The sequence below is a fragment of the Siphateles boraxobius genome, unplaced genomic scaffold (genome assembly GCF_051911475.1).
Source record: "Siphateles boraxobius isolate OS27281-9 unplaced genomic scaffold, OSU_SipBor_1 135, whole genome shotgun sequence".
Lineage (NCBI taxonomy): Eukaryota > Metazoa > Chordata > Actinopteri > Cypriniformes > Leuciscidae > Siphateles > Siphateles boraxobius.
In genome coordinates, this window is record NW_027508739.1 from 574,440 (window position 1) to 589,088 (window position 14,649).

A 14,649-nucleotide genomic window follows, 5' to 3' on the forward strand; every position below is an offset into this window, starting at 1 on the left:
TTATTTGTCGTGAATCTTCTGCAGTTTCCTCAGTTTGGGAAACCCTGCACCATACTGTATACTCCATACTATATATTCTGTAAGCCATACTATTTATCCCATACACTTTTATTCATACTCTCTACTTCCTATTCCATACTTCAAACTCAAAATCTCCATCCTGTATAATCTTTATAGTCTGTTATCAAGCATTCTCCATACACAGTAGGTGTTCTCTATATCATACAGTTCGAGTGTTGGCTGACGTGAGTCTCTTTCTCCACAGGGACGAGGAGATCCGGGAGAAGTGTGGAGAAGATGCCGTCCACTACCTGTCGTTCCAGCGGCACATCATCGGTCTGCTGGTGGTGGTAGGCGTTCTGTCGGTAGGCATCGTTCTGCCCGTCAACTTCTCAGGCAATCTACTGGGTGAGTCCCCCGAGAACTGCTTAAAGGGGTGGTTGAGTATGATTTAAATGTTCTAACTTTAGTTAAGTGTGTAATGTTGCTGTTTGAGCATGAACAACAATCAGAAAAATTACAACGTTCAAAGTTCAAAGCAAAGGGAGATATTTGCTTTTAAAGAAATCGTTTTTTAAGGACTACAACAAACGGCTGGTAGGGACTACACAAGATTCCTCCCCGGTTAGTGACATCACTTACCCTAAAATTTACATTTTAAATTGTCCCCGCCCCCGGGAACGTTCATATTTACATAAACCCCGCCCCAGTATCGTCCATGTTTACATAAACCACGCCCCCGGGAACGTCCATGTTTACATAAACCCCGCCCCTGTGGACGTCCATGTTTACATAAACCCCGCCCCAGGAACGTCCATGTTTACATAAACCCCGCCCCCGGGAACGTCCTTGTTTACATAAACTGTCCATGTTTACATAAACCCCGCCCCCGGGAACGTCCATGTTTACATAAACCGTCCATGTTTACATAAACCCCCCCCCCAGGAACATCCATGTTTACATAAACCCCGCCCCCGGGAACGTCCATGTTTACATAAACCGTCCATGTTTACAAAAAATGTTTAAAAAATTTTTTTTTTCACTGGTCAATTTTGAGATTTCGGGATATTTGTCTTCAATGACCTGTCTTTCAGACTTGTGGTGAAAAAAAGTCTGAAATTCACATTTAGGTCTTTATTTTACTACACTTTGTCCGTTTGCGTCTGTATTTTGCCTAAATTCAACAAAAGGTGGCGTTCTAAATCATCGCTCTGCACCCTGTCATCACACACACCATTAGAAAGCTCTCTCTCTCCTCTACAATGCTGTCGGATCCAAATATGGTCATTTCCTTTTTATCAGCAACCAATTGTGAAAGTGAAAGGGGGGATTTAACTCTAAATGCGCAATCTCATTGGCTGATGCTAAATCTTTAAAGCCCGTTTTCTCAAAATGACTTTTCTCTCATACTCCAAGTCAGAAGCACCTATATACACCAGACTCTCCAGTCTTGTACCTAGTTATATTATGAAAATATTTGCAGAGGGATTTGTAAATATATTATTCCTAGCCTGATTTATATAACATTTTATTCCAAAAAACATAGCGAAAATCAGTTTTTTAAGGCTTTTGACAGTATATTCTGATTTATAGGATAACAAAAGTAGATATCCATAAATCCCTCTGTAATTTTTTTCCCATCTAATATGTGAACACAATAAAAAAATAATTTTGAACCTGGCTTAATCCAATACTATTTGTGAATATTTAATTAGATAATGCCTAATTTGCATATTTAAACATTAAATTACCGAAAACTTGTAATGCATTTTTTTCTCATCTTAATGGGAAAGTTTCATGGTGATATCTGCTACACAAATTTTACCCTATTCACCTGTAGTGTCTCGCCTTAAAAAAACAATAAAGTAGTGCTTGAAAAGTCCTGGAATTTAATTTTACAGTGTCTGTACGAACCCTGGAACTGTTGGCTATAAGTTTAAGAAGAAAAACCAAGACCAAGATCTACGACCTCCATTTTCCTCCAGTTATATTTGTGAGCACATCATTAGACGGACGCTGTGCTAACATTAGCGCTGGTCGCGTCCCGTCGCTCTGACCTCTGATAGATTATTATCTGAGAGGGTTAATCCACAGCGCTCCGATTGAGTAATGAGATTGAGCTTCTTTCTTCTCGCCGGGTAATTGGTCGCCTGTTACAGGGACGGAGAGAGCAGCGAAAGGCAGAAAAACAAAAGGAAACGGGTCGAATCGATAAAGGGCGCTTTGCACGAGTCCTTCGAGACGTGAACATTGTGAGCAGAGTCAAAGAGGACAGAGAGCCCTGTCAGAAACGTGCTGAGTGACATCTAAAGCGACCAATCACAGTCGAGGTTGTTTTAAGCTCCATTTAAAGGTACAATATGCAGGAGTTTTTGCCACCAGGGGTCGCTAACCTCTTACAATAACAAAGGCGTATAATGATGACGTATATTCCACATTAAGCGCAAGTATGGATCTTGTCGTCAAGCTAATGGATCTTTTATGGATGAGTGAATACATTGATGTTTTTAACATGACTGTGCTATGAAGCAGGGCGCGATTGCTAGATGTATACCAGCGCCACACGCAACGCGAGTCCCGCGGATAAAGGAATAAGGACATTTCATCCTACCGAACTACACGCAAGTGCTGAATTAATACTCACACAGGTCAGTTTATTAGACGAATCAAACTTGAGGTAACGCAGCGCAGTTTCACTTGCTCTAACAGTTACACTATCACACTAAACGGCATTTGAGTGTGTTGAATGTTGTTACTTAGGTTGTGTGTTGGCTGTATGAGACTAGCAGTGGGCTAAATCAACATTAGAATAACATACAGATCATATTCTAACATTTCATCATGTTGAACTAAATAACATTGATTAGTTTTATGTACATTTGCTCACGTGTCTAATAAAGTACATGCAACACTCGCGTCTCTGTCAAGTCGAAGTGAGTCGCGGACGTGGAGCTCTCGGCATCTCGATAGATGCTGATCTTCCTTTTAGTCCATTTTTTGTCTCAAAGTCTACTTGCCATGGTCCATAATGTTTAAACAAAACAACAACAGCGTGAGCGTCTTGCTAGGCATAACGGCAATAACCCGGTTGTCCACGTGTGTCGCAATGGTTACTAACGCAGTGCGAGCGCAAACCGAGGCTAACGTGGATATGACATCATTGACTGGCGACTCCTCACCCCTGCTCACACGCCCCGTTTCCTTGGTTAAAATCGCAATTTTCTCACGATTTACAAATAGTTGGAAACATTTGGGATATTTTAAGTAATTAACAAAACAAAATATATAACATTGGCCTATTGGTTTTTGGATATTTTACTGCAAAAATCCTGCATATTGTACCTTTAAGCCTATAAGAGAAAGGTAGCAATAGAAAATGTTCACTTTCTCAGGTTGAGTTTTGAATTGCTTCAACACGTGTGTGTTTCAGGCCTGAGATGGAAAGAAGGATTGAAGTGTGAACATAAGCATAACCGCCACTTTAGCACACTACTAACTAACTCAACCAGGCCCCGCCCCTTTATTCTGCATATTAATTATTGAAATGAGAATATTGTGACGTGTTCGTTCCCGGAAGGCGTTTCAGGAGTTCAGAAACACTGACGCTGATATAGAGAAGCACTCCCGATGGAGGGACTTTGCGCTGTTGAACTATTTTATTTTATCATATTTATTTTACATTTTTATTTGTTTACTTTTTATTTAATTTTTAATGTATTTGTTTTTATAATTGTTTATTTAATTTATTTTTGTGTTTATCAATTTTTTCACAATTTATTATTTTATATTTTATTTACTTTTTTATGCATTTATTTTATTTTTTATTTGACTAATTTATTATTTGCTTGTTTTTATTTACTTTTTTATGCATTTATCATTTTATTTAAAAAAGGCCATAATATAACCACGTTCAGCACATTCTGACACATATTCCTAAATATGACCCTTTTGATAGCTTTCAAAAGCACAAATTATGTTATTGTTGTTGTTTTTTTCTCAGACAACAACGCTTACAGCTTTGGACGTACAACAATCGCCAACTTGGATTCCAAGTGAGACATTTTATTCATTGCACATATACATTGAAAACCTCACTGTATGCTTTAATTGAAGGATTGTGGGTAAAGTGGGCTTGTGTTTTTATCTGTGCTTCAGGAATAACCTCTTATGGCTGCACACGTCTTTTGCCTTCATATACCTGCTCCTCACCGTCTACAGCATGAGGCGCCACACGTCCAAGATGCACTACAAAGAAGACGATCTGGTACGATCTGTGACAAGAAAGTGAAAACAAGCCATCTCGAGGCTCAGCTCATAGCAGCTGTAATGCTTATGAAATATTCATGAAGTCTGTCTATAGAGCTGACCTACATTTCTGAGCTTAACCTCAATCTGCACTGCAACGTCCTCCAGCATCAGTGCACATGTAAATGACGTAAATATCCTAAATAACATCCCTTTTTTTCTCTCTTTCTCAGGTGAAACGCACTTTATTTATCAACGGCATTTCTAAATATGCAGAAGAAAGCCATATAAAACAGCACTTTGAGTAAGACGCCTCTTTTTTTCATCTATGCTTCCCATCGCATTTACATCTTAAATGGGTCACTGGAAGAGCTGGCTGCTGTAAATCACGTCTCATGTAAAATATTAAAGTTTGTACGTTAGTGGGCGTCAGGATTGTGAATGTTCTCCTCGTATGCCTTGAGACTGCAAGAATCTGCCGTAATTGTCTAAATGAGCGTTTTAAATTCGAGTCATGTGGCCGATCAGCTGAGGCTCCTCTTGCCAAAAATGAGTGTGATGAGGCGCTGGGGACGAGCTATGAATAGACTCGAGTGTCTAATGTTATTTTACCTGAGAGCTGCTGTTTCCCCCTGCAAAGATCAATGTCTGTCAGTACTATAATGATGAACAATAGGAATGTATTAAGATATTTAGTTGTTAGTGAAATATGCAATTTTAGATGTTAAAATACTGTTTTGTATCCCAGTTTAAAGGATACAGATGTGACTTTAAGTTTGGGGTCTGTAATATTTTTATGTTTTTGAATGAAGTCTCATTCAAGAGTATTAAAGATTATTAAAAATACTAATACCGTGAAAATGTTTTTACAGTTTAAAGTAGTTGTTTTCTATGTGAATAGAAACATTTATTCCTGTGATGAAAGCTGAATTTTCAGCATCATTACTCCAGTCTTCAGCATCACATGATCCTTCAGAAATCAGTATAATATGATGATTTCTGATTATTATAAATGTTGAAAACGGTTTCATATTCTTGTAGAAACCGTGTTGCATTCTGGATTCTTTGAAAGTTCAAAAGAACAGCATTCATTTGAAATATAATCTGGAACATTATAAATGTTATAAAATGGTCACTTTTGATTAATTTAATGCATCCTTGCTGAATAAAAGTATTAATTAAAAAAACCTTACTGCCCCCATAATTTTCAGTGATAACAAATGAACCTAAAAAGGATTTGGTTTCTTATGGAATATTTACTCAATTCTTTACAATAAAAATGTTTGTTTATTATCCACTGATAAAGCTTATGTTTATTTTTTTATAACTTTTTTTGAGAAAATCTAGTCATTTAGCATTTCCACAATATGTAAATTGCATGTTTTTGAAATTCATACACTTCTCTTTTAACGTTCATGACCAACGCAACAGTACTAGAGTTGTTCTAGCTGATCGTCTGATGTCATTATTATTATGTTGAGTTATTATATGAGTGTGAGATGTTGATTTCTTCATTTGTGTCTCAGACAGGCGTACGAGAACTGTGTCGTACTGGAAGCACGTGTTTGTTACAACGTGGCGAAACTAATGTCTCTCAACGCGGAGAGGTAATAATTCAAGCTTTAATGAATCTGTGAGATTTGGCTTTGGATGTGTTATTATCCACAAAAGCACTTTGTTTTTTATCTTCAGATATGATACGACCTCTGAGACTTTCTATTGATCTCTTAAACGGGCTGAAGTTTGTGATCTCTGAGGGGACGAGCATTGATCCTGTGTGTGTGTGTGTGTGTGTGTGTGTGTGTGTGTGTGTGTGTGTGTGTCCTGCAGGAAGAAGACTGAACGCAGTAAGAAGTTTTTCACGGATCTGATGGCTAAGGAACACATGCCCACGATGATCAACCCGAAGCCCTGCGGTCACTTGTGTTGCTGTGCTATTACAGGCTGTGAAGAGGTATAAACACATTACCCACAATGCCTCTGTGTTAATATATAGTACAAAATGCCAACCACTGACCAATAAAAGCAGGGTTCAAACCATTTTTAGGTATTTTCTGCCCATGGCTGCTAAATACATTTGCTACCCATAATTATTATTTATTATTAGGAGCCAAGCACTAAAAGTGCGTTGTCACATATTTTATTACTTAGTGTTCTTCTTCCGCTCTTGAATTATGGTAAAAAGTTGTGAAATTTGGCACACAGATAGAGGACAGTCTGAACATTAACCACAGCGCATTTTGAGTCTCTATCTCAATACCTCTAGCGCCACCAATTGGCCAAATTTGGGCTACTAACAAAATTATTATTCCTCTGATTCTTTGACTCAAGACTATTAAAAATTTCCAAAAAAACTACTTTGAAGTTATCCAGGACTGTTTGTTAAATTTTCACCAAAATTGGCTCACATGATCTTCAGACCTTGCTGGCAAAAAGTTATGAAAAGCTTGATTAGCACGCAAACGAATTTGATAAAAAGCACACCAAATTGGATGCCAGGCTCTATCTCCACAACATTTTAGTGCTTTGAGACGAGTCTTGGTACATCTCATCAAAAGCATGACCTGATGCTTCATGCAGCGCTTCAGCACAGCGCCACCTACTGGTCAGGACATATGAAAAATGGCCTATTTTGCTTAGAACTTCTGAATGTTGTGCGGATTAAAATCCTAAAACTGGTCTTTTTTTAATTCAGTACTGCATACAGAGTTGAATGAGACCCAGTTTTCCCATATCGGCCATTTTGGGCGTCTGCTATTTTGAATTTTGTCGTAAAATGCTGTATTTTTTGATAGATTAAACCGTTTTCGAATAATGCATCATCGAAATTAATATCTACTTTGGTATAATATAAATTAGTCATCATTTCGTGTAAAAAAAAAATACGATTTACTTTTTTTTTGCTACAATTTAGATTTTATTTTTTAGAAAGTTAAATGTAACAAAATAGTAATCAGAATTAGAATCCAATCAGATCATTTAGAATCAAGTGTTCCAAAGAGCCTTTTAATAAATCCATTTATTTGAATTAATTCTGTTTAATTCAAAGTGATTTATATTCTAATTATATTTTTAATAGTTTTAATTTATTTTTATTTTTAAGTGACACTTCTTTAATGAACTCCCATTAGGCTCGTGGTGTCCTTGAATGAAATCATTTGTGTTGCGTCTGAGAATGGTTCAGAGGAAATGAAAGTTCTCCTGTCAGCAAGTAATAAAGGTCAGGATTTAGGAGGGTCGTGTCTGGTGGCGTGTGGCTGTTTGCACTGGTTTGGAGATGCAGATGTAAATCTGTGGTTTTGTAGGAGGAGGCTGTGAGTTATTACACTAAACTGGAGGCCAAACTGAAAGAGGAATACAGGAAGGAGAAAGAGAAAGTCAACACCAAACCCCTGGGCATGGCGTTCGTCACCTTCCAGAACGAGACCATGACCGCAATGTGAGTATGAGCTTTTGATACAAATAACACAAGTCACGTGAGGTGATGTTGCAATATGAAGAAAAATAACATATTGTGTAAAATATTAAAAAAAAAATACTAACTATATTAAATTGGAAAATACTTTACAATTTAAATTGGAAAATGTAATACTTATTTTCACATATATTGTTATTGGTTGTCCCAAAATAGATCTTTAGCTCCCATGAAGCACTGCGAATGATGTAATCGATTCGAGATCCCTACACTCTCAAAATACTTAAATGTTGGTATATATGCACATATTTTACAATAAACTTAAAATATATAGTTGTATATATATATATAAGTTTCATTTAATTTATATAACGCCTTTCCCAAGCTCAAGGACTCTTCACAATGACAGTAAAATAACAAGCAGTTTACACATAAATGGACAATGGACATTTGCCCAGTCCAAGTAATGAGTGATTGCAGTTGCAAGTCGCATTACATTAGCAATACAAACATAAAAACAGAGACAACAAACCTTAATTACAGACAGCCTAGTGGGCAGTTGGAGTAAAGATGCAAAAAAATGATTGGAGCCTAAGGTAACATTGTGACTGTGTTATGTCAAATTAACATTTTCATGACTGAAATACTGGTTAAACAAATGTGTTTGAGTTTATACTTAAATTCGTTTAACGTGGTTGTTGTCCCGAGAGCCAACGGAAGAGAGTTCCATAGCTTAGGGGCTATAACAGAGAGAATATATATGTATATTCTTCAACATTGTTTTTCCTCACTAAAGCTGTTCACTGTCTTGAACTTTTTTGCTTCAAATCATAGTTTGTAGTGTTGTGATTCTCCTCGTAGCTGATTGGCTTGGTTCATGGCTTATAATTTTTTTTTAAAATACTTTTTTAAATTTTTTTTATACCTGTAAAAAATGAATGTAAAAAAAATACTCCGGAACCAGCGGTGCTGAAAAAGGGGACAGGCGCTGTTGCACTCTAAAAGTCTATTTATTTGAACTTATTTTGTTAATTTCAAAGGGATTTATTTACTATTTTGTCTAGATTTTTAAATACAATCATTTCATTTTAATTAATGGAAAAATAAACTACCATCTGAAAATGCTGTCAGGTGTTCAGCTCACCTGGGTTTTGGATCTGTTACCTTTTTATTTGTTGATGTAGTGTGTGATTTCCTCTTGATTGATGCGTGTGTGTGTGTGTGTTTCTGCAGAATCCTGAAGGACTTTAACGCGTGTCAGTGTCAGGGTTGTAAGTGCCGTCAGGAGCTTCGTTCCTCTCAGTTCAGTGAAAATCTTCATGTCTATAACTGGAGTGTCAGTTATGCTCCCGACCCCCAAAACGTGCGCTGGTGAGGAACTGACTCTCATTCACATTCTCACTCTCTTTCTCTGTCTCCTTTATCTATTCTCTGCCTTTATTTTCTGCACGCATGGAAAATAACCTGTTAGATTAATGAAATTGTGACGTGTCCCACAATGCAATGCTTTGACTTGACCTTCCAATTCTTGACCCTTTATTCAAAGGGGCAGCAAAAAATTAAGATGTTTTTACACAAAACTGAATTGCACAAATGCAATATAACTCTAATTTGATGTTTCATAATGCATATTGGAGGCCCTATGATGCAGACGAAATCACAGGATCCAGTCATAAATATGGAATTGACTGAAAAATACAGAAATTCACAGAATGGATGAATAAATCAAAAGTACATGTAATCAAATCACAATATATACACAAAGAAACCTTTACTACAACCCATCAAAATAAAAGTTTGGTTTAGCTTGAAGAAATTGTGACAAATCATACACTTATTAAAACTTTTTTTAAGGAATATCACAATTTTTGATTTTAACAGCAAACCTCTTTACTAATTTTTAATAGATTTACTAATTTTCAACAGATGAGAACATATTAAAAATGTATTAAATTGCTAATGTTTTATGCCAACCTTTTGATTACCACCATTTTTAGTAAATCATAAATCCAGAAAAATTTAAAGACAGCACAGAATTTTCTAGGTCCCTATTACCGTAAATCTTTATGAATTAAATTGATTAGACTTTTTTTTTTTTTTATTGAAGTAAACCATTAAAACGGAATTAAGAATGGAATTTTGGAAAAATCTAACGGAATTCGGGCCCTAATACTGTTTGATATACTAATTTAAAAGCATAGTAGGCTTTTTATACAGTAGTCTATACTGAACCGTACAGTAAGCAATGCTGTCTCTATCTGTCAGACGTTTCTTTGCTGACTTCATTATGTGCAGGAATTACCCATAAGCAGTCGATACCTTATCAAGCTAAGAGATTTTATGCTTTCTGCTGAGTGTGTGTGTATTATTTAGCTGTACACTACAGGTTGAATTAAAGTGTGTTTGGCTCACAGGGAGCATCTGTCTTTGGGAGGAGTCTCCTGGTGGCTTCGCTGCTTCATCATCAACTGCATCCTCTTCCTCCTCCTCTTCTTCCTCACAACCCCAGCCATCATCATCTCCACTATGGACAAGTTCAACGTCACCAAGCCTGTGGAGTATCTGAACGTAAGGCTGCGATCCGTCATGAAGTCCTGACCATTGTGAAAGTAAAAATGCTGCAGAAAAATCAGAACATCTTTGATGTTTCTATAGAGACTGAGCATGTCAGAAGGACCAAGAGAAAATATATATATATATATATATATATATATATATATATATATATATATATATATATATTTATTTATATTTGTCTTGTTTACCAGTCAAAATATCAGACATAATTTAAAATATGCGCACACACACAAACACAAAAAAAAATATATGTTTATGTATATGTGTGTATAGTGTATATATATATATATGTGTGTGTTTGTGTGTGTATATATATATATATATGTGTGTGTGTGTGTATATATATATATATATATATATATATATGTGTGTGTGTATATGTATGTATATGTATATATATATATATATATATATATATATATATATATGTGTGTGTGTGTGTGTGAAAAAACAAGGGAAAACATTGGTACAAAAAATCTACTATATATTATCTGAATATATTAATACAAATATTCATTAATGATACAAATATAATGCAATTAACTGAATGTAAAATATTAACGGTTTAATTTTATTAACATTTATTAAAATATGTAGTTGATTTCTGTACCATTTTACCCCCTTGTTTTAAGATTAAACTTAAAGTTATATATTTATCATTAAAACAAGGTTAAGAAATATACCTTAAATTCAGTATATATTGTTTGAAAATAGCATTTACATCTATGCATAAAATCTCTTAATATTTACATTTATGCGAAATAGCTCTTAATACTTACATTTATGCATAATATTTTATGTAATTTTGTTTCTCAAGCAAATTTATTTTGTTTTAGGGTTGTTTAGATGTTTTTCCTGGAAAATGACAAATGTTGATAAAAGAAAATATTTTTTGCATTTGCATAGAAACACAGTGATGGAAGCTGTTGAGGACAGATGAACATGGAGATGTGATTATCTGTTGTCACGGCTGGTTAGGAGGATTTTTAGTGTTTCTTCTGTAGATGGAGGTTTATCTTCAGATTAATTAGACTCATGTGAAGCAGCTGATCACGCTTGTTGAGTTCACTAGGTGACGTTAACAACATACATAGATTTATCATCTGTTATTGTGGGGTGACTCATGAAACCTGTCAAATACATGTCAAAAAGCCTTTTTTGCATTAGCGTTGTGACTAGCATATCAATTTCTCGTCTCTACAATTCTGATAATGTATAATTGTAATAAGTTATGTATCATAATAATAATTATAACAATGATAACGTTTAATGTCATTTTAATTTGTTTTTAAATTTCATATTTGTTGTTTATATTATTTATAATAATTATAAAAATATTAATAAGAAATTGTGTAATATCATCATCATCATCATAATAATAACATTTAATGCCATTTAAAATATATAATTTAATTGTAATATTATTTATTATTATTATCAATTATATTATTTATAGTAATTATAAATAATAAATTGTGTACTTGCAATGTTATCTATCATCATAATAATTTAATCTTCACTTTTACAATAATCATATTATTATCAGTAGTAATAGTAAAATTCATAGTTATTTAATTGCAATAAGTTATGTATAATGATAATAATGGCAATAATAAAATGTAATTTTAATTTAATAAATGATTGATTACTTATAATAAAATATGCACACACACACATATATATAATTTATTAGTTAATTAATTATTGTAAATTACTATAATAATATTAAACATCTTGCTTGTATATTTTTTTCTTTCTTTTTTTCTCTACTTAATTCGTAAAATTCAACAAAGTATCAATGATCCTAAAATATTTTTTATTTATTTTTGCTTAAATATTTAATTTATAATGTTTTACGCATGTACTGAGATCCTGATGGAAAAGCAGGAGTTCAGAAAGGGAAAAGCCTTCTGGAAAGGATGAAAAAATGCTCTTGAAAACGTTAACGTGTGATCGTGTGTGTGTGTGTGTGTCCAGAACCCAATCGTCACGCAGTTCTTCCCCACTCTGCTCCTGTGGGCGTTCTCCGCTCTGCTGCCCACCATCGTCTACTACTCTGGCTTCTTTGAAGCCCACTGGACCAGGTACAATCCCACAATCCCACAGTCTGTGTCATCATAATCCTCCAACAGCTGCTCTGAAGTGTATGAGGCGTTTAATCAAAAGATCAGCTCGCATCACTCCCATCCTACAGCAGTTGCACTGGCTCCCTGTTATCTATCACATTCACTTTAAAATACTTGTCCTAGTTTTCAAGGCTAGTCATGATTTAGCACCTTGTTACCTTTCAGAATGAAAACCCCCATATGCCCCTGCCCGTACTTGCCTAAGTTTAAACACAGTAAATTCAGTATTTTTGGGACGAACTCCCACAACCTCTCCTCCCTCCAGACCTTTAAAACTAATCTCAAGACTCATTTATTTACATTACGCTATGTTAAATAACTGTATACTTTAAATTACAGATCCATGCATGCCTTACTTTTGTTTTTCTTCAGTGGCGTAGCCCATATGCAAAATAATGTATATGACCCCGCCCTCCAAGTACATCGAAAAGACATTTATAGACATTCACTGTAGCATAAAAAAAAAATTACAGTACCAAACAATACCATAAAAACACACACTACCCAAGGCCTACTCCACTATTCACAAGCAGAACGGAACAGCAAAAAAGTCGAACATAACTTGGCTCCGCCAGTGGCGATAATAAACCACCAAAAATGTAAAAGCACAAACCGACTCACTAGTTTTAGTTGGATTCTCCAGGACTTTCTTTCGGCGAGATCATCCACGATGTTCTTGGCGTTTAATTCACGGCTTCGTGCTTTCTTAATGAAAAAGATAGTCTGTTCTATGACATGGTGCTCCGCAAATTAAAAAAAAAAATGATAAGCTTCAGTTTTGAAAAATGAACAAAAATAACCTTGCACACACTGTTTTCTTCTTTTAATTTGACGCTTCTATGCAGCGTCAATAAAAGATTTACAACGTAGTTCTACGGCAAAAAAATAACACAAGCACACAAGAAATTACGGAGAAATTAGAAATTATTGCACATGACATGCATACAAAAAATATATTTATTGTGGCCATGAATTAATGAATACATTCCCTTGCTCTATTGGCTGCGGGCTCATTTGCACGTGCATGCCCAGCATGCCCAGACGCTACGCCACTGGATCACTGTCTGTCTGCCTGTTCATTGTTATTGTACTTAGGTTCTTGATAATCGTTATATAAATAAAACGTATTATTATTATAATTTCATCATTTTCTTAGGTCGGGGGAGAACAGGACCACCATGCACAAGTGTTACACGTTCCTCATCTTCATGGTTCTCCTGCTGCCGTCTCTGGGTCTCAGCAGGTACACACACACACACACACACACACTTGCTCGATCAGAGACTTCTGTTTGTGATGTAACTAACAGTTTTTCTGCAGAGCCTGTGGAAGTGGGTTGTTTATTAAAATCTTTATTTGCATAATTGAATATATATTTATATCTGTCAGGAGACTCATTTGGGAAGCTTCCTCGAGCTCTCATCCAAACCGTTATGTTTCAGATGTGCTGATGTGTTTCTTGCAGAAGCTCTCATTGTTTTGATTGATTGAACTGTAAATGATTAGATAATTAGAAAATATTTAACATCAGATTACTAGTGCTCACAAAATCACAAACCCCCAAGTATTAAACTGAATTGAACAGTTTCATAGTAGTACATGTTCTTCTGTGTCTTAGTTTGGATGTTTTCTTCCGCTGGCTGTTCGACAAAAAATTCCTGGCTGATGCCGCTGTCAGATTTGAGTAAGTCAACAATTTTTATTTATTTACTATTTTTTATTTATTTTATTTTACTTATTTTATTTTTATTTTTTAATTTAATTGTATTATTTTATTTTTGTAATTTGTTGTTATTTAATTTTGTACTTTATTAATTCTTATACTTTCTTACCAGATATAACAATACATTTAATGTAATTCTCTTAAATTAAATGTAATTAATTTTAATTTTTTTATTTATTAATGTAAATTTTATTAAATTTATGTATTTGATTTAATTTTTATTCATTTTTTAAATTTTATTTTTAAATATCATTAATTCTTAAACTTTCTTCCTAGATATATATATATATCTTTAAATATTTATATTAATTAACTTATATATATAAAAAAATAATACTAATAAAAAAAATATATATATATATATATATTATATATTTAAATATTTATAGTAATGAACTTATATATAAAAAAATAATTATATATATATATTTTATTATCATTTATATATAAATATATATAAAATAATACATAAAATATATATAAAATATATATAATAAATAAATAAATAATATATATATATACATACACACACACAAAAAAGATGCTGTCAGTGTGTTTCTAGT

At 34.2% G+C, this 14,649-nt stretch overlaps 1 protein-coding gene across 8 annotated transcripts in view; it reads left to right on the top strand.

The window, feature by feature from the left end:
• The window catches only part of tmem63bb (transmembrane protein 63Bb), a 71,747-nt gene that overhangs the window by 47,920 nt on the left and 9,178 nt on the right, over window positions 1–14,649 (top strand). For all 8 annotated transcript variants that reach the window (XR_013203796.1, XR_013203797.1, XR_013203794.1 and 5 more), the window contains 12 exons: window positions 266–408; window positions 4,001–4,052; window positions 4,156–4,264; window positions 4,479–4,549; window positions 5,772–5,852; window positions 6,076–6,199; window positions 7,551–7,684; window positions 8,894–9,031; window positions 10,075–10,228; window positions 12,215–12,321; window positions 13,520–13,606; window positions 13,982–14,047. Coding sequence is in view for 4 of the 8 variants with exons in the window: in XM_077229808.1 (XP_077085923.1) it covers window positions 266–408; window positions 4,001–4,052; window positions 4,156–4,264; window positions 4,479–4,549; window positions 5,772–5,852; window positions 6,076–6,199; window positions 7,551–7,684; window positions 8,894–9,031; window positions 10,075–10,228; window positions 12,215–12,321; window positions 13,520–13,606; window positions 13,982–14,047 (1,266 nt within the window). In the remaining 4 variants the exon portion in view is untranslated. The remainder of the gene's footprint in view (window positions 1–265; window positions 409–4,000; window positions 4,053–4,155; window positions 4,265–4,478; window positions 4,550–5,771; window positions 5,853–6,075; window positions 6,200–7,550; window positions 7,685–8,893; window positions 9,032–10,074; window positions 10,229–12,214; window positions 12,322–13,519; window positions 13,607–13,981; window positions 14,048–14,649) is intronic.